Source organism: Rhipicephalus sanguineus, chromosome 1, assembly GCF_013339695.2.
Source record: "Rhipicephalus sanguineus isolate Rsan-2018 chromosome 1, BIME_Rsan_1.4, whole genome shotgun sequence".
NCBI classification, from domain to species: domain Eukaryota; kingdom Metazoa; phylum Arthropoda; class Arachnida; order Ixodida; family Ixodidae; genus Rhipicephalus; species Rhipicephalus sanguineus.
The window spans coordinates 203,361,752-203,382,534 of NC_051176.1; the positions used below are offsets into that span (position 1 = coordinate 203,361,752).

Genomic DNA, 20,783 nt, shown 5'->3' on the forward strand with positions numbered 1-20,783 from the left:
CAGAGTACAACCTCAGCAGTTCTAACTATCTCTAAATGTGCACCTTATTTCAATAAAACACACATTTGGGCAGAGTAATAACTATAACAACACACAATGAAACTGTAAATATCCATGCAGGTTTTAAAGACATGCAACAACAGATGTGCAAACTTCCAAAGGCTCCTAACAGTGCTTACCCTCCAAGAAGTGCTATCTGAATGTTCTTCCTGAACACTGCACTTAGTGACCAGCCTGGAAGCCCACCAGGAAGGCTGGCATCTGTCCAAATGTGCAGTGCAGTGAGTGCCTCAAGTGCTTCCAAATGGTCTCTGTACGAAAGTAAAATAAGAATGAATGACAAAATCAATTATAATTTAAAGATTTGAATACTTAAAATTATAAATAAAAAAGAAACACATTGAATTACATCATGACATAGGCAATCACATGCTTATTGCTAGACGAGGGTTAGAGGAATTTGGTAGTGGTGCAGAATGAAGTATACAACATAAGAACATGACAATGCAGTAGTTTTCATGTAGTACGTCACTTCCAATCACTTCTGCAACCATGTCGGCCATTGCCAGGCACCTGATTGATCACTCAGACAGCTGCTTGTGTTGTCGTTATGTTAATCTGTAAACTTTTAGATTGCCACATAAAAAGTAACCGTGTTTAGACACCAAACCAAGCTACACAGAACCAGGAGTGCATAGGTCTGCACCGTTTACTTTAGGTAATAACAGGGCTGCCAGAAACTGCCAGAAAAAGAAAAGGTGGTGTCTGTGACTGGCAATAAATTGAAATAATTTACAGAACAAGCATATGAATTTACAATTAGGGGCAGAGCAAGAAATAAATGCAAGAAAGGCAGCTTCACCCAAAGGCGTGAAGCTGCCTGTGTCTGTATGCTGTATATATATACACACACACAAGCATTATAAATTCAAGTACTACCATAGTCTAGAAAAACAAAAAATTAAAAGCACATGCTTTAAAATGTCTCACAATGATTGTTTGCACATGGCAATTGCAAAGAATTCTGAGGAATAATCTCATGCCCGCCAACCATGGACCTCGAAAATCGGGAGATTCGCAAAACTAAAGCGGGGAGCGGGGGACGCAATGAAAAAAAAAAAGCACACGTTTTTATTTCTTGCTTCTCGGGGCTATACACAGCTCTGTACGACTGTAGTAAGGCTTTAAGATGCCAACAATCATACCGGTACTTGTAATTATACTGCGTGCGAGTAATTAACCACACACGCATGCAGGGCAAAATGTGCTATGACCCGCAAAATGTGGTAGCCCCATCCAACACTTAAAAAGGTCATGAAGCACCCCTTGGGCTTGTTGAAAAAACACATCCTGCGGAAAGCTGACACGGCTATGAACTGCTCAGCCAAATATTGCAGTCGTGCGTGCCGCGTAAAGGCTACAAGCGGAACGCGAAGTTGCTGTTTTCGCAGCCGCCCTCTTTTCAAACAGAGGCCGGTTCTCACTCTTGTCGGTGGGCGGGGCGTCTGCCGATTGACGTCGCGATCTGCATCGCCGCGTCGGAAAAGACATAGCATCCTCATTGGCGGATAGCCGACGTAAATCGAGAGCGGCGTTCGGATCAAATGCGCTCCTTGCCACGGGGTGCCGCCACTTGCCGGCGCAGCACTCCTCAGTCTGCTAACTGTACACGGTAGCCGCGCTCGCGCACGCGAATCACAGCGGGAGAGCGATCGCATTTCATGACGCGCGCTGACGTAACTTCTTTCCCCCGTGCATCCCTCCCCGTGTAGCTTCCAGTGCGCTCGTCGGCATGAGAAAAGAGAGAAAGCGCTGAGAGCGTGCGCCCAAACCTCGTAACTCCGCTAATTCTTTACGGATTCGAGAAATTTTTGCGGCAATCGATTCGGGAGGCAGTAAACTCCGATACTGAGGTCACTGGATCATTACTTGGAAAAGTGATTCATGACCCCTTTAACAAGCTTCACCGCATAATGTTGTACGATGGTGAAGCTAACTTTGCATGTGCTGCAGTGTGATGTTATCGTGAGTTCCTGGTCGAGATTAAGATAACGTGCCAAAACATAAATAACCAAGGCCACACAGAAACATGGCAGCCTCCCCTCCCTTCCAAAGCTAGAAAACTTTTAGAACCGTTGTCCTTTGTTATTTTCATTTCAGGTGGGGTTAGGGCTGCTTATCAGGAGATTTATGGTAGTGCCCATACAATCGGGTGGACTGTTCAGAAATCAGGAGTCTCCTGGGCAAATCGGGAGGGTTAGCAGGTATAATACAGAGATGGCCGTAAAGCCATCAAAGGATTAAGTAACTTCACTTCGTCCACACACACACACACACACACACACACACACACACACACACACACACACACACACACACACACACACACACACACACACACACACACACACACACACACACACACACACACACACACACACACACACACCACACACACACACACACACACACACACACACACACACACACACACACACACACACACACACACACACACACACACACACACACACACACACACACACACACACACACACACACACACACACACACACACACACACACACACACACACACACACACACACACACACACACACACAAGAAAAAGGTATACGCTTCTAAAAAACTTTATTTGTCGACATTTCGATCGGAGACTGATCTCTCTCAGACCGAATCGACACATAAAGAGTTTTTTAGAAGTGTATACCTTTTTCCTATTTATTTTACAGCAACCGAACAGACTCTTCATAATCTACGTATATATATATTATATAAGGGTCTTCTGTACAATATCAGCAATAAATGAAGCCTAAAACATATTTTAATTGAAGTTAATACAAGCACTGAATCGGAAAGTGAAACACCTAGCAATGTAGTCATGACGCGGGTCTGCTTGTAAACAGCGTAAGTCACAAGGTTTGGTAGGGTTACTAGAGACATGTATGTAATGGACAACGCTGCTAGTGACACCTGACGATGGCGAGCCTAACTAGAGGCCACATAGCAAACAATCCAGCGACTTACTTGCATTACTGACTCTGTGTAAAGCACTAACAGCAAGATTATCATCAACTCACTGTACTCTCATTATTTTCTTTCGAAAAGAACACTGACGCGACTAAAAAAAATTAAAAATTAAAATTTATTGTAAGTGGACAAAACACCACAAGACGTTGATACTGGCTCCACTGCTGCCATCAATGGCTCCTGTAATCGTGTATCCGCAAACGTTAGGAAGTCTATGGACAAACTAAAGTTCTCTACTGCCGAGATTGACTGCATAGAGGACACATAAGTGCTTCGGCTCTCTCCATCATGCGACAGCATCCTCATTGACATATGTGATTAATGCTGTTCTGCATCCCACTGATATAATACAGACGTGTGCCCTGTACGTACATGAGATTTGCATACCTTTAAAAGACAATGTTGCCAGATCTAAATACAAGTCAACAAAGCGTTACATCTCGCCACTTACACGTTACACATTGTTGTAACTAGTGCATGAAAACAAGCAAACATATAGCAGTATTAACGTCTTGAAATGGGCTGGTTTGTACATACTGCTTTTTGAACGAAGAAACAGCGCTACAACAAGCGCTGTGTTTGTCTCCTCTCGTCTTCGTCCTTGTTCTAGTGCTGTTTCTTCGTTCAAAAAGCAATATAGCAGAAAACTGCCGTGAACTGCAACTTCACGACAGTTTGCTGCTATATGTTTGTGGCCCTTGTGTCCAAACCAAAAGCCGTGCCAATGTTGTGCTTGCTGTTGCTTCTTTCATTGTTACTTGTTGACATGTTGCTTTATAAAGTACTGAAGCGAAAATGGTTTTGCACATCGAATACTGCAGGAGCTCCAAGACTCACGAAAATCAATACCTCAGTTGAACAATGGAAACGACGAGAACAAAATCACAGCCGCCAGCAAGATTCGCACAGTGAATCAAGCTTTTTAACTGACATTCATACTCTTCCCAACTCCTTCGCCAGTCACCACACCAAATAGGAACTGTGGTTTGATGATTGAAGAAACAAACACTCAAAGCGCTCGACATGGCAGACGAAATAGCAGCGCTGACGACATGGCTGAACGTGGCCAGTGACGTCACTGGTATGTGCGGTCACGTGATCGTAGTTGCTTACGAGCAGGTCGGGTATGTCAAGGGGCCGCAAAGAGCGCTTCAAAGTCGAAACTGCCACCAGTCATTACATACGAGCATATAACTTAACATTCGCCTCGCATTGGGGCTTTGCCAGAATTAAAAAGGCCGGAGCCATTGTTTAAAGGCAAGAAACTGAGGTTCACAAAAACCCTGATGAAAACCGGTCGAAATAATCACAAAGTAAACCTTTCCCTTGTTGCTGGTACCAACGGGCACCTCCTACTTGCTATATACTAGGGGCGTGCAAATATTAGAAAATTTCGAATAACGGATCAAATAGTGCATATATGAAATACCGAATATTTTTCAAATAAGCACCAGTGGTGGGAAGGCCTCAGCAGAACGAAACGTTGGAATAGCGAGGGGTCATTTCCATTGTTTTAATAATTGAACTAGCATGACGCATGCAGCCCAAGCTTTTACACGACTATCAAAGCTATATTGACTACCAGATGATGGCGTTTTCACTTAAAACTTGAATACCGTGGTCACTGCTGTATTTCAACATACAGTTACAAAGTATCTCAAAGGCTCTATCTAGTCGCTGCTGTACACGGACTTGTCCTCAGTTTACACAAATTGTGGTATTTTCGTTGGTTAATGTTTGTGAACCCTTTTGTTTCAATTAAAATGTGGAACTCTAGGGCTGTCTTGAAAATGGTTGTCTCACTATTCGAAAACTATGCGAAGAGAATTTGATTCGTAATCGATTCTAAAATTAACTATTTGCACACCCCCACTGTATATATACATATATAATATTCCGTAAGCGCGGCTGATTGAGCATGCTGATATAACAGCAAATGAGTATTCGTTATGACAACATGGACCATTTTGTTGTGCACTCAGCACCACCAAAGCTTTCATTCATGCAAGGCGGGAAATCTTTAGCGGTCTCTCGAGTCATTTACTCTTGTGCGACGTCACTGAACTTAAACAATAAGCACTGACTTATTACAACGCACGTCATGCATGTGATACTCACTTGACGTATTTTTGTTCATTCCAGGATGACACCACAGCCTGGGGAACAGGCTGTTCAACGAACAGCAATCGCATGATATAATGACGTGATATGATTGGCAGCTCTCTGAAACGGGAGTATGTAATTAGAGCAAATCTGTTAACATGTAAATATCGCTATAGACACTGTACCGGAAGACAGCCAAACAAGTCGCTGGATGAGTGTAGAGGTTGTCCAGTGTAGCCGGTGAAAGCGTTTTCAGGTACGCGTGCAAGTCTCTGCACTTCAAGCCGGCTGAGATTAAACTCATCGCGATCACGCCCTAGAAGGTGCAGTGGTCAGCTCAATCTGTGCATAATTGCACGTAATGCATCACCGGCGACCGAAATCGATAGGGCTTGTTCTCAGCCACTTGCGTAAGCACGTTTTAGAGAAGTGAACGGCGACATTGCCGGCCGACCCGCCACTGCCGCCACTGCACACATACAACAGTGGACCAACGCTCGTACGTACTAGTATGGTACTAGGGTGGCTATACGTACAACAGTCACAGTGGACACTGGCTCGACTTGGCTTTTCCGCGCATGTGGATACGGCGGCAGCATCTCGCGACTCGCGCGAGCCTTCGCTACCTTCGCTGCTGTGGACAGCGTCATCGAAAGCGACAATATTTGAGAAGGTGGTGGTTGATTTTCGAACGCTCTAGTTTCGATGGCCTCGATGTTTTAACCACTGCTGTGCTTTATTAATTATTCCTGAATAGGCTGCTATGAACGTAATAGCGACCGTCCTGTGGACATTCAGCAATTTGACCGATGGCTGCATTGCTGCTGTGTACTTTCTTCTGCGAGTCAACGAATTTCTTGGAAGCATTATCATCGGTGTCTGCTTTTATGCAACGACTGTGCTTCGTTATCTTGTGAAATGCTTGTGCCAAGCTTACACAGAGCTCACCTTCTTTTGTCAGGACATCGTCTCTTTTGTCGGTTTCATCGTAAACGTAACCGATGCCCTTGTCCATGGCAGTGCAGATTGCGTTGTCAAGACTTTCGCTGCCTTGCTTCGTTTGGCGGCCTTTCTGAAGACGAGCTTCGCGAACGGATACTATGGAGTGGCCTCAGCAGCATACGCAGTTGTGTCCTCGTGCTATGGCTTCCTGGCGCTTCTGTTGAATTCAGCAGTACTGTTGTTGCAGATGCTACCGTACACAGCATTCCTATTTGGGCGTTATGCGCTCTACGGTGTATCTGTGATCGTAAGGTCAATTTTGACCTGCGTTACAGTGGCAGTTGGCTCCGTTGTGAGCGCAATCGTCACTACGGCTTGTGTGCTGTCACAGTTTCTCTTCGGTCAGCCGGAAGACGTGTACACTGGACTAGTAATCCTGCTGCTGACTGCGATCATCTTGAAGATTGCTGTTCGTGCAAGAGCTCATCAAACCGTGTGGAGACGTCTCTTGCGCCTTGTCAACGCCATCACATCTCGGAGGCCGCAGCGGCGGCGGCAGCCCAGTGGACCGAGGGGAAGCCCACCGTCTCCTCCATTCACGATGACGTTGAGACGAAGCACTTCACTACGCAGGGACAGATTGAATCGCCTTGAGCAAGAGCTTGAACAAGAACGCGAGAAACAGCTCTGTGTGGTCTGTCTAAACGAGGCACGTTCTGTTATTCTTCTGCCTTGTCGTCATTTCGCCCTGTGTACCCAATGCCTTGGAACACTGTTTCAGCAACAGCATCAGACGTGTCCAATGTGTCGGCATACTATCTATGAAGCAATTCCTGTGTATGCCTGAACATGTTTAAGAACTGACTCATATCCGTGCAAGTACAAGAAGTTCCAGGAAACAAAATTTTTCTTTCTTCCCCTGTATCACGTCTTCAATTCAGTTTGTCTTTTGTGTGCACGTATCAAGGTTTCAGAATATGTACAGCCTTGAGCAAAAGTATATGAACCAGGGGAGAGTGTGGCAAAATTTCCATGCGCGTGCGCGAGCTGTCACCTGTCGAGAGCATTGCTCTGGCCACATATTCACTAGAGCAATGCTGTCGACAGCAAACAGCTCGCTACTAGATCACAATTTAAGCATGCGCTCCCGTAGTTTGTATACATTTGCTCACAGGTGTACACAGTGACACACCACAATGTAAATAGCCAAATGAACATAATCATGTTTGACTATCATGGCAGTATTCTAGCTGTAATTATTTTTTTTTATTTATCTTATGTAACAGTGTGTGAAATGCACAGCTAGTGGGCCTCTGTGTCATTAGATAAAGGAGAACCCAATTGTTAGAGCCTATACTCCAGCCAAGAAAGTAACCCCAGAACTGAATGAGCGCTTTTTCACCACTGAACTCAATTTAACCAACTAACTATTACTGAATGAAACTTGTTAATTGGTTTGTCCATGAGTAACGTGAACAAACTAGCATGTCTTGCGTAACTCAGGCTAAGCTAACTAAAAAAAACTTTGAGGTCGCTTTACCTTTGCTTTAAGAGTAGAACTCGATAGCGTAATCAGGCCCCATTCGCATCGCCTTCTCATTCACTAGCTAGGCTTTGCTTCTTGGTGGTCACCTCAACTGTGTAGTGAGGAAAGGAACTTTTTGCTGTTTTAAACTATCCTAGAATGCACGAGGGTTCTTAGGTGGGCTAGTTGGTTCATGAATATTGTGGCAGAACAGCGCAGAAAATGGGACGAAGAACACGCATGACACGGTGCTGTTTCCTGTGTGCTCTTCGTCCTGTTTTCTGCGCTGTTCTGCCACAATATCCTAGAATGCTTATTGCAAGTACACTTGCAAAGTACCTACTACACCATAAATCATTTTGTAAATTAGGGAAGTACCCACTACGTGTTCGTAAAGCATTATGTGCATTTACTCATCTGCACACTTTGTTGCTGTTGTTGCTGATGATGATCAATTATGCCTGAACACTGTAACTGATGGGCCTTTAAAATACCCACTCGTGCAATTCACATGGTGTGATGTCTGGTGCAATTTTATGCTTGTGCCGCACAATTTTACTGTATTAACATGTCATGTAGTGTGCTCTTTGCACTACATGACACCTGCATAAGGTTTTTTTCCCCAACAGTTTCAAGTGCTGACATGGCTCTGCTTCCACGCTTCTGTGTGGAAGTAGAGCCATGCAAAAGCTGGGTTCGATTCTGGCTTGGCGACATGACTTTTATTATTTGCATTTTTTGCTCACACCCGACGACACAGAAATTTCAGCGAAACGAGCACTTTAACACTACCTCGTTAAAAAGAAAACAAGAGATGAAGATGTGACCACTGGCGTTTTGTTAGTAGTCGCCTTGTGCATAATGGTAAATTTTTTGGTTGTCACTGCTTGGTTAACAAATAAAGGTTAATTGCATAAGTAATTGATCACTTACATAAATGAAAAAGTTTCAACATTACATTCTGCATCGCATTTGAAAACATCATGTTAAAAAAATTTCAGGCTTGCAACATCATTCTTTGTTAGATTTTCTGTGTTTCAAATTTTTTGCAAGAAAAAGCGTATGCTGCTGTCACACATGCACACTTTTCCTCTTTTCTTTTTTGCATTTTTGGCTGCAAATTCGAATCGCAGGAAACCGGAGTGTTGTGAGCTAGAAATTTTTAGCATGATGTTTTGAAATGCAATGCAGAGTGAGATGTGAAAACATTCATAAGGAAAAAATTTTGTAACTTATTAAAAAAATTGCTTAGGCAATTATTTTTGATAATTAACTAAACTTTGATAATTGAAAGTTTAATTATGATGTGAGAGGTGACCAATAAGAAAACACCACTGGTTGCATCTCTGTATCTCGTTGTCCTTTTCTTAATTTACTTCGGCCCGAGCTAGCTGGGACACGTTGTACAAGTGTCAGTAGCTTTACTAGTATGGCTTAGCTTTGTTGATTAATTCTGGTGAATCATCATGGAAGTATGCACTGCATACTTACTCTGCTACCCAAGATGGTTCACTTAAATATTGCGAAAAATGAAATGCTGCATTGCATCAGTTGTCTGTATAGCCAATGGAAATAGCTTGGTTAGCAAATAGTTCTTGCACTGGTTTGGATATCTGCTGCTAGTGTTTACTGCAATGAGCTTGTGGCTGTAACTCTTCATTGCATTGTGTCTTTTTTTTATCTTTGTGGGATTGAGAGCATGAAAATTAAGTGCATACAAATGTTTATTTCAAAGCAAGCAGAGTATTATTGTGCGTGATTTATTTACTGTGTGTTAGAAAGGGACTGACAACTGATCAAATTGTTTCACAAGATTATAATGAAAAATGTGGAGATAGTTTTCACTGATGTCATCGTGGTCGCCATGTTTGATTACTATAGGTGCTAGCATGTTAAGCAGCTGCGCAAACAAAAAGCATGACAGCACGACAGGCATATCCTGCATCAAATTACAAAACCCATAAGTGATAATTCAGTGAAAACTGGTCACCTTCAAAAAAATAAAACGGTGTGCTTATGATAATATAGCCCACTGACATCATGGCCACTATGTTTGTGTTTGGATACAAGCACGATGAAAAGGTGCATCTATGATGTCATGTGGAAGCTACCTTTAGTATCGGACAGGATGGTTATCATTTGAAATGGACACGGTCACGTATGACCGCGTTGTCACAACACTACTGTGAAGCTTATGAAGAAGTGGAGCCTCTCTCATGAACACAAATTGATTTGTACAAATTAGCTGCCAAAAATTCACTGTACATTTTGTTTTAAAGTGGTCCTGAACCACCTTTTGTGCTTGGTGAAAACATACGCAGGGGAAAGCAGATGCTGTTATGAACACCTCAGCCAAATCCTGCAGTCGTGCATGGCAAGAAGAGTTCACAAGCGGAGCACGAAGTTGCCACTTTCTCAAGTGCCCTCTCATCATACAGAGGCCCGTCCTCACTTGCTTTGCAACTGCCGTTGGCTGCTGTATGGAGTCATAAAGCAGATTGCTGCTATTGGCCGATTGCTGACGTAAAGCAATCGGCCATGTGATCGCGTTTCATAATGCCTGAATCCTGATCAAGGTCAGGATGTGTGCTGATGTAGCTTCTTTCTCCCTTTGTTATCCGCTGCTGTGTGGCTTCCATTGCGCTCGTCGGGACAGAAAAAGAGAGAAAGCGCTTCAAACGTGTGACAAATCCCTGCAACTCCAATCGTTCTTGACGGATTCGAAAAATTTTTGCAGTGATCAATTCATGGTGGGGGGGAGAGGCAATAAACTCCAATACTGAGGCCATTCGATGATTACTTAGAAAAGAGATTTAGGACCGCTTAAAAGACATGCCAACTTTTGTTTGCCGTGCATTTGGTGTAGTGTTGTATTGCAGCAACATTTGATATGTATTTGTGACATTACAATTTTACACATGACACTGCTGTAGTGGCAGAGACTAGCACAGCATGGTTTCTCGCTGCATGGCGGTGCACGGAATCAGTTTTGTATTTGTGTGTGTGTTAGCTAATTCTTCTAACCTGCTGTGATGTCCCAGTAAGATACAAAATGCCAATAATTTGCTCAATGAAGGGGTGTCAGTGCTGCCAGAACAACATTACTGGTAAAAATATGGCTTGATGACGAGAATGAGAGGATTGTAAAAGATGGTTCAAGAGGAAGCACCAAGAGCATGTGTCAGAAGTTTCTAACAGACTTGGAGGCATAGTTACAACAGGACTGTCTTTAAAAAGGAAATGTTTCTTAATGTTTCACATGCTCCTGGGAGCTTCTTTTTCATTCCACTGTACAATTGATAATACCCCATCTGGTTAGGAGGGATCGTAATAGTAATTTGAAAGAATTATATTAATTTGTGGAGTTTCGCGTGCCAAAACAGCATTATGATTATGAGGCATACCGTAGTGGAGGGCTCCGGAAACTTCGACCATCTTGTATTCTGTCACGTGCAATTACATCGCACAGTACACGGGCCTCAACCATTTTGCCTCCATAGAAATGCGACAGCCACGGCCTGGATCGAACCCGCGACCTTCGGGTCAGCAGCTGAGCGCCATAACCACTGTACCACAGCAGTGGACTAAGTTGAAAAAATGCCACCCACTGAAGAAAATGAAAAGAAGGCATTTTGCTACCATAATGAGACTTGAGACGTCAGGATAGTAAGCATTCCATTACATTTAAATAGTACATACCATTTAAATGTTAGTTGTCGGTCCCTTTAAGCAAATGAAGCATGATGACTATCTTTGAGCGACATGTGTTCCCTGCTATGATCATAGATGCATTACATTGTTGTACAAAGTCCAAGTTGCATTTAAAACCACTGCCATTTTACTGGAATGTACATATTGGCTACGCAGGAATGCATATGCTTCAATAAAGTCTGTCTGGACAGAATGAGTCCCACTTTCTACATGCATTCTTCCTGCAGAATCATGCACTAAAGTTTTCAGTAATAACTGCAGCAAATACAGTGCTTCTTTATAGTGCATCTTCAGCAGTTTGCTTCCTTGACAAAGCCACCAGCAGCCTTTCTGTTATTGGAGGTGACTGCTCATAAATCTTACTTGACTGCTACGATTAGCATGATCAGAATGCCATTCTGCTGGCTGCGCTGCTTAGGCCACAAGATCTAATCAGTACCATTTCACTGGGAGTCAGCAACTACAAAGCTGTGGTTCCGTGCCAGGCAGCATCATGTGCGCGGTTTGTGCCCTAAATGTGGCCGAGGATATGGAATTCTGGTTGATGGGTTGGTGGCAGCTGCTGCAAGTGAGCCAACCTCCCTGCATGTTTCGGTTCTTCACTCATCTGTCTCTTCCTTAGCAGTGACACGTACAGTGCTCACAGAATGAAATGCAACATCAGTACTGCAAGAATAAGAGCTGCAGTGTGCAATTTCTCGAGATGACAATGTTGTGTGACTGCGAATCTAGTCATTAAAGGTGATGTTAACTCTAAGGTTAAGAGTACAAGCCAATATAACGCCGGTGTAATAAGAACAAAAGAGGATGGAAAGAAAAGTAGGTGCGTTTTTAAACCCAAAACTGACATTTCTTTCTGTGAGCACTGTACATGGGCATTGGGACTGCACTTTCTCAAATTTATGATGATGTAGCATGGTGCCTCGTTTTTGGTTAATTTAATGTAGTATCCTAAGTTACTTTACATTCACTGCATGCAAATTGGGCTGGAAAAGAATGGGATTTAATTTGTATATGTGTGTGTGTGTATGGATTCATGTGCACACACACACACACACACACACACACACACACACACACACACACACACACACACACACACACACACACACACACATATATATATATATTGTACAGAAGCATTAGAACGCTGTAATGGGCCGTCCTCTTGAGCGCCTTCTAGTGGGTCGCCCTCTTCGCCTCTTCTCGGAGAGCACGCCCCTCGTGCTCTTGCTCGTGAGAGTCTGCATCGTCGCCGTCGATTCCGGCGTAAATAAACGCCTTTACAACATATATATATATATATATATATATATATATATATATATATATATATATATATATATATATATATATATATATATACATATATATATATATATATATATATATATATATATATAATTTTTTTTCACACGACGCAGTTCTTGCTGCCCACCATTTGCACATGCTTGTCTGAATCGGTGGACCTCGCAAGACATGCGTTTCGCCGGAGTAAGGGCTCTCTCGCGAACAATAGATGACGTCACTGCTACGTCACTCACGTGTGACGTCACTTGAAGACTTTCTTTCCCTAAGTTAGTTTTGACTTTTCCCCGTGTCGCCACGGAGTGCCTAGTATGTCACGTGCTTGATGAATTTCGTCCCTAGTGTCCTAGTGTCATCAGGCCTCGGAAAGTCTCAAGTTCCAGCCATCGCCGAAGGGGGGCGAAAAAATCGACCCCGTCGCAGCTAAAAAACAAACCATAGTGGCTCCGTTCAAATCTGCCCTCGGCGACGCCAAAAAATCCGCCAGAGGCGCCGTAATAAAAGCAATATTTAAGAGAAATGCAGCTGTAATTCCTGCATAAAAGTGCTTTTTCTCGTGTAACTGAAAGTAATGTTTGAATTATGAGTAACTTTGTTGTTTAGTGATTGAAAACATCTCTGCCTTGTCGCTCACCGCTGACGGCCGGCGCGCGGTAACGAGCAAGCGGACCGTCGCTGTGACCAGTGACGAAGCGCAAAAAGTGCGCCGCTGCGTCTCGGGTGTCGCAGATAACGCGCAGAATATGCGCAGTTAGCGTCCGATGGTTGGCAGCTGGTTTGTTGCTCCCCGTTTTCTTGCGAATTATATCGTTAATGTTGTCTAAAATACGCATGAAAGTTTTTTAATTCATCGATGTAATCATATTGCAAATATGGCGGGCAGTCGGTGTGCTACTGTATGGTGCCGCAGGAGCTGCGATACCAGCGAAGGCGTCAGTTTCCACAGATTCCTCGACAATGGCAGGTACACGTACTTTCAAGCTCAGCGTTTTTATTTCTGCTTTGTGACCTCGTAAACATATCACACTTCACTGTTCTCGCTTTTGAGTTGTATGCTAACACGTGTGGACAAAGCTGCTATTTCACTTGTACTTGCAAGGTCTGGTGGGCTCAAATGAACGAGTGAATTATGCGATGGCATGAGCGCGACTTGGCCAGACTGTTGATGAAGCCTACTTTCCAGTGGCGATGTCACAATAAGAGAATGACCGGGATAGAAAATCGTTTCTCCCTTCTCTGTATTTCTGCACCTCTTTGAGGCCTTGCATATATCCCATTATTGGTTGTTTCATCGGTATCACGTGTTAAAATGCTCATGTTTTCTGCCATTCTGAAGGCATCCACTATAATGTGATTTCTTTGCGTGAACCTGCTTGGTATTCTCAGCCTGACCGCAATATGTATAATAACAACAAACCCGGGGGTCTTCAGGCGTACTCGTTGAAAGCAAGTACTGAAACTGTAGCAAAAAAAAAATGCTGATGCTTTACGCCTGTCCTACAATACAAGTTGGTTATTGTGAGCGCTAGCTGACGGTGGAAACGGGCAACAAACGTCATCTAATTTGTTTTGTCTCTTTGAAGTGCCGCGAAGGCTAGTCGTTTACGAGCTCACGATGTCTCAACAAGGGCCTTTTACCGCTTGCTGACTGTCAATAAAGATTATCGTTCCTTCTACTCACTCGTGAATTGTTCTTATTGGTGCCAGTTGCCAATGTATGCCTTTCGGTTCCATGTAACCTTCGTACGCACAGGTACTGCGTTCCGAAGGGCGCTTTGGCGTGCTGCTGGGCGTATCGACGCGCTCAAAACAAGCGGGCGAAAGATAACGAGACCTCCGTAGCCCTACGCGAGTCCCGGCCTCTTTCGTCCACTTCTGTTTAAAAAAGATAGAATAAAAAACTAACCGAGGCACCCGCGTATGCGCATACGCATACGGAATAAAAAAGGCAGCCATTTGCATTTTTCTACCTAAAAAAACAATAAATTTTGTTTTCCGCTTCCTGTTTACGCAGTGCCATCTCTTGGGTGCCTTCGGTAGTTCCATGCGCTACCGCTGCTTATCTTTCGTACCGTTGTCAAGGCTACAGTTTCCCTTCTCTAAACTGGTTCTTTATTCTATAGGGAAGCCAAGCTCAAGTTTGTGGCGCGACGACAGCGCCGCGCCAGCCGCGCTGCGGCTCTGTCGGAAAACTCTGAACCGTCGCGCGGCCGACTCAGCCCCTTTCACGGTAGCGGTAGCGCACGTGCGCTCGCGTTCTTCTCTCGGTACGGGTAACTGTGGGGCCGTCAGCTCGGCACGTTGAACCGAGAGGCTTGCTGTGCGAAGCTGCGCATTTCCACGATGGCAGAAGCGACCCCGCGGAAGCGCAAGCGTGGTCCGAAGTATTGCGGTTTAGTGGCCAGCCACAACAGTGCAGACAAGGCACACGATTCACGTGTTAAACTGTATCGGTTCCCGGGCGTGTCGCACGAGAAATAAAGGCGGCAAGCGTGGATAGCTGACAGCGCTGTCTCGCCTTCTATTTTGGCTGTCTGAGTTCATCGCTTTCGTTCGTTCCGACTACCTGAATCGGTAAGTAACGGGGCGCATGCACGCAGCGACTACAGTAATGATTACTCGCTGTCTTCTCGCATTGTTAAAGTCCAGTTACGGTTCTGGTGAAGCAACTTTGTGTTTTGATTCCCCGTGCTCGTGAGACCTACCCGTCGTTGTTGAACGTTCACATTCGCGTTATACCGTTAGCGTTGCGCGGTTGGTTGAATTCAACTGAACTCCGCACATTGTCAGAAGTTCGGCGCCTGCATTTCACGCGTCGGGAAGGCTGCTTTATCACGCCGGAACGGACGTCTGTGCATTTTCAGCAAGCTTTGACATCGTTCTGCAGGTTTGCTTTGTTTTTGTCACTTTATTGGGGTGATATATATTTAAGCCGCTAAATATAACTGGCACTTCATACATGCTTTGCAATTGCAACCTTGAATTAACCACCTTCTGACTTTGTGCGATTTTCTAGCCGCGTTCACGCAACAGGTTTTATACGCCTGTCAAGTCGGTATCATAAAAAGAGACTGCAAGCATGACGCGAGAGCCGAAAAAACGAGGCGAGCAGTTCATCTTGCTTCACAGTGGTTGAAGCTCAGCTAGCTGCCTCGCGTCTTAATCGGCGGGTGATTCTCCAGCGGCACGGAGGACTTGACTCTAACCTTCTCAGGAAGCAGTGCCATGGCCGTATAATCTTTTTTTCGCACGCCGCAAACGTTTGTTCACGAAAGTACACGGCTGCTACTGTAAGCATGCCATGTCAAAACAACAATCATATGATTCGTAGTCCACGCCGCAGAACATCGATAGCGTGTACGGCTTCATTTCGGAGTGCATGTGGACCATTATTCATCTTTAACATGACAGAATGAGACTTACCTCGAGGTATACGTCCTACACGGTGTAATCGCGACTTGGGAAATGCATTTCGCTTTGAGTCGGGCGTGGTTGTCGTCGATCGTCTGCTCTTCACCGTTAACGTGATTGACGAGCCTTCCTCATTTTATCAAGTTCGCTTTGCGGAAGTGCCAGTCAAGCTTGAAGATCCTTTTGAAGCCGCACTGCACGCGGTACATTGTGAGACGCCGCAAGTGCACCGCGAGAGCTCTGCACGTGCACGGAGGCGAGCGGCAACGCGGTGGCGAGAAGGGAAAACGCTCGCTGATCACGCCCCAGTTTCTCTTTTTCTGCCAGAGATGGCGCTGCCTGTCAAGAGCAGCAGCGCCGCTAAGCGTTGCTTGGGAAGCCTATGGTGTCATCTTCACCTCCGCCGGCGGTCTCCGCGCACGTGTCACGAAGTGTCGTCGGTGTCGTCAAGTAGCCGCAAAAGTCAATACTCCCATGAAATGCGACGTTTGTGGCGTTGGCCTGTCTTCACTGGAAAAATATGTGGAGCATCACATCGCAGCGCACAAATTCGCCGCCGACTACGTGCAGCAGGCGTTCCACAAAGATAAAGGTGAGTACCCATCCTGTTTTCAGTTTATAGTTGTTGGAAAAGACAGTGTCAGTGCATTTTTATCATCTTTTGTGGTGAGGCTGTACAGCACATGACCGCTTCCACGTGCATTTACTGTGCCAGCTAGTTATAATTCGCATGTGCTTGTCGCGTAGAAAAAAAAAAAAGAAAACAAGTATGCACAGAGGCACTAATTTTCACAATTTGCTCGATCGCACTGCCGCTTGCGTCGCTTTTTTGTTTTCCCTCTAAAAACAAAGCAGAGCAATATGTCCGGTGGATACATGATGTGTTGAAACAGGTGAGCGCACAAGACAGGGACAGTGAAAACGACACATAGAGCGCTACTTCCAACTAACATTTAATGCACTACACTCATCACGTGGTAACATCGAGTGCTTCAGAACAAGACTATAAAAAAAATGTATTTTGTTTTCTTCCTTACGCTTTTTTTTTCTCGCTAAAGATTACAGGCGGTAACGTGCCCATGGAAACAGGGCGACAAAGCGAAAAAACCCTTGATACCATACAGAAGTTTTTGACCGAGCTCATGAATGCGTTATCAGCGGCAAAAACGGCTGTGTGATAAATGCGACATGAGATGAACATGGGTTTTAACAAAAAGCGGGGTCATCCAAATGAAGAAACAATGATGCGGCTGAACAAAGGAGGCTGTAAAAAGGTATTAAAAATGGCCTTGAAAAGGTTAACACTTAAAAAGTGAGAACAACAATAAAAGTTTTGCAAAAACGCAGACTCTTTCTTCGAGAGTGACGCAGCTGGGTCCGAGCTGTTACATGATGCATCATATATTTCTCGAGCTATGACAGCCTGGTCAAGAAAGGGGGTACAACCGCAAGCTGCACAGTGTAAGGCCATGTTGCCGTCAGACTTTTAAATTGTTGGCGTGTTCACGCAAGCGATCGTTAATACATTGGCCAGTTTGGCCGATGTAAACACATCCACAAGAGAGCGGAATCTTATACACGATGCCGCATTTGCAAGACAAAAACTGCGTGGTGTGCTTCTTGCAGCATGTCGGGCTTTTCACTGTTCACGTTTACACGCTTGCACATGCCTCCAAAGTTTGTTGTGGGCGGTAAACACTACACTGACTCCTGCGCACCCTGCAGCCTTCTTAATCCTATGTGACACTTGGTGCACATATGGGATAACAGCAGTTTTTGTCCCATCTCTGTTTTTTGGAGGCACATCACTGGTTTTCTTGAGTCTGTGCAACAAGGTCTCCGCAAGGTCACACAAAACTCTGGAAAACGTGTGCTCTCGAACAAAGATTTTGTGTTTTTGCAAAACCTGTTGACTTTTATTGTTCTTACTTTTTAAGTTTTAACCTTTTAAAGGCCTTTTTTAATACCTTTTGATGACCTCCGCTGTTAAGCCGTACACTTTGTTTCTTCATTTGTACGACCCATTTTTGTTAAAACCCATGTTCATCTCATGTCACATTATCACCCAGTCTTTTTTGCCGTTGATAACACATTCGTAAGCTCGGTCAAAAACTTATGCTTCAGAAGTTGTTCAGAAAGAATATCAGTGCACTGAATGAGATGAAGGGTAACTGAAGGACTTAATTTATTTTGTGAAGCAGAGAGAGTGAGGGAGCAAAATAAAACATTTGACATTAATCTATCAGGGGCGTAGCCAGAAATTTTTTTCGGGGGGGGTTCAACCATACTTTATGTATGTTCGTGCGTGCGTTTGTATGTGTGCGTGCCTATATACGCAAGCAAAATTGAAAAAATGTCGGGGGGGGGGGGGTTGAACCCCCCCCCCCCCTGGCTACGCCCCTGTAATCTATGTCTAAGGCCTTTGAACTATTTTCGTTGGTTTAATGTCTCTCTCTGATACTATGTTGTATTTGTATTACAGAATTCAGTGAATGGAAAGCTCAGAAGAGGCGAACTGTTGGTTTGTTCTTCACACGGCTCCCAAAAAGCTGGCCAGTGGGGAAACGAGGAGCCACTACTACTCTAATAGATCAGGAGTGGCTAGGCCAAAGGAAGGTCATGGTAATCGTCGAGAAAAAAGTCAGGGTACCTGCAAGTCCGGTAAGATATGTCTTTCATTTATTACTGTGACGAAGAAGGAGAACACTCAGAGCCCGGCACCTGAAGATATCACCATAAATGTAAGGTACCAAAGAAAGCATTATGGCCATAAAGCAGAAATTCAGCACTTGAGGATGAGTGACAAAGAAAAGGCCAACGGGGTTAACCAACGTAGCAGAGGACCTGGAGTGTGGTGTGCCCATGAAAACCATATTGAATAATATAAGAACATCTGTTGGGGGCATGTGAGCTGAGGCCAGCACATTTGGCAGAATGCATAACTCTGCATAACATCAAACGGTAGTTTCACATTGCTGCTCCTGAACAGTGTCACACCAATGATGCTGTCAGTGTAGATATGTGGGTGAAAGCAATGTAAGACAAAGGTGAAACACTTGTCTGTCTGTATAAGGCACAAGGTGCAGTGGACCCAACTGGTACTTTTGGTGCAACAGATTTTGCCCTTGCTTTGATGACAGAGCCACAAAAAGAGCTGTTAGAAGAATTGGGCACGGGCACTGTGTGTCTTGACTCAACACATGGAACTACAGGGTAACAGTTTGAGCTGACCACTCTTCTAGTGCTAGATGAAGTGGGATAAGGTATACCTATAGCCTATTTCATCTGCAACAGGATGAATGAGGAAAACTTGGCAGCTTTTTCAGGTCTCTTGAGTGTGCCATCAACGAAAAAGTGGCTGCTAAGACATTTATGTCTGATGACGCCTCACAATTTTACAAGGCATGGTCGTCAGTTATGGGTGTCCCTCAGCAGAAACTTCTCTGCACCTGGCATGTGGATAGGAATTGGCAGAAGAAGATACATGAGTTTGTAGAAAAACAACTGAGGCCAGACATGTACCACAACGTGCGACTCCTTTTAGAGTTCCTTGACCAGCAAGAATTTGAAAAGTATCTTCAATCATTCCTTGACACTGAGGAAGAAAAACTGAGGGATTTTCTGAAGTACTTCAAGGACAACTATGCAGTTAGACCTCAAGAGCGGGCCTACTGCTTTAGGACGAGGGCAGGTATCAACACCAACATGCACCTTGAGAGCATGCACAGGACGATGAAGCACAGCATGCTGGAAGGAAAGAATAAGCGTGTTGATAAACTAATTTCTGCACTCATGGACTTGACATATCATTTTTTGATGAAGAGGGCAATCCAGATGATCAAAGGGCAAGAAGTTGAGTGCAGTTGAAAGGTACCACAGATCTGGCACTGAAATGGCAGGTTGTGCCAAATTAAACGAAGACGGCACGTAGACTGTGCCATCTCAGTCTACTAAAGGGCACTCTTATACAGTGACAAAAGTCGGGGATGCTGCTTGCTGTCCCTTGAGATGCAATGAATGTGCAGTGTGTGCGCACCAGATACACTTCAAAGTGTGCAAGCACATTCACTGTGTGGTCATTGCTAACACATTGTCAAGCACTGACAATGACGACTATCAGAGCCCACCTGAAACTGTAACTGAAACGAGTCGGGCATTGCACATAGTGCAAAGCATTGCAAAGCTGGAGGCGGCCACAACAGTGCCGAGCCAAAAGTCATGGATCGATCTCGGCCGCGGCGGTCACATTTCGATGGAGGCGAAATGGTAGAAGCCCGGGTACGTACGATGGCAGTGCACGTTAAAGAACACCAGATGGTCAAAATTTCCGGAGCCCTCGACTACAGCGTGCCTTTACCTACCTCATGGTTTTGGCACGTAAAACCCCAGAAATTATTATTATTATTATTGCCAATGATGACCACATGCCTCAACAAATATGAAAAGTACTATGTGTTGATGTTGGCACTGGACCGAGGTTTCCACTAAATATAAAATTTAAGTCACTCATATGTCTCATCTGCTCTATCTGACACAACTGCTGCTGTAATTAATAATTGACTGGAATGCAAAGTGTTCGATTGGTGAACGTGCTGACCTGCCCATTTCTCACTTATGATTTCTCATTTCAGATATTGTATTACTGATTGTAGAGGTGTTAAATGACATTGATTTCCCAAAGCTATGGAGGAACCAAACCAGCATTTTAATAAAGCCTTATTGTCAAAGCTTAA

At 44.4% G+C, this 20,783-nt stretch overlaps 2 protein-coding genes and 1 long non-coding RNA gene across 3 annotated transcripts in view; 2 read left to right on the forward strand and 1 right to left on the reverse strand.

The window, feature by feature from the left end:
* The window catches only part of LOC119405778 (general transcription factor IIH subunit 4), a 60,009-nt gene extending 54,351 nt beyond the window's left edge, over positions 1–5,658 (reverse strand). Inside the window, exons 1-3 of the mRNA XM_037672614.2 lie at positions 5,339–5,658; positions 5,169–5,273; positions 180–311 (exon numbers count right to left, since the gene is read on the reverse strand). Of these exons, the coding sequence (XP_037528542.1) occupies positions 180–311; positions 5,169–5,273; positions 5,339–5,457 (356 nt within the window). The 5' untranslated portion in view covers positions 5,458–5,658. The remainder of the gene's footprint in view (positions 1–179; positions 312–5,168; positions 5,274–5,338) is intronic.
* Positions 5,659–5,804: 146 nt separating this feature from the next.
* LOC119405789 (E3 ubiquitin-protein ligase RNF26-like) lies at positions 5,805–11,526 on the forward strand. Its single transcript, XM_037672621.2, has one exon. It carries the CDS (start codon positions 5,917–5,919, stop codon positions 6,940–6,942), a length of 1,026 nt encoding a protein of 341 aa, XP_037528549.1. The 5' UTR covers positions 5,805–5,916; the 3' UTR covers positions 6,943–11,526.
* Positions 11,527–16,443: 4,917 nt separating this feature from the next.
* Positions 16,444–20,783, forward strand: LOC125759719 (uncharacterized). The gene is made up of 2 exons (XR_007417353.1): positions 16,444–16,642; positions 18,533–20,783. It is a non-coding gene; the product is annotated as an uncharacterized LOC125759719 (long non-coding RNA).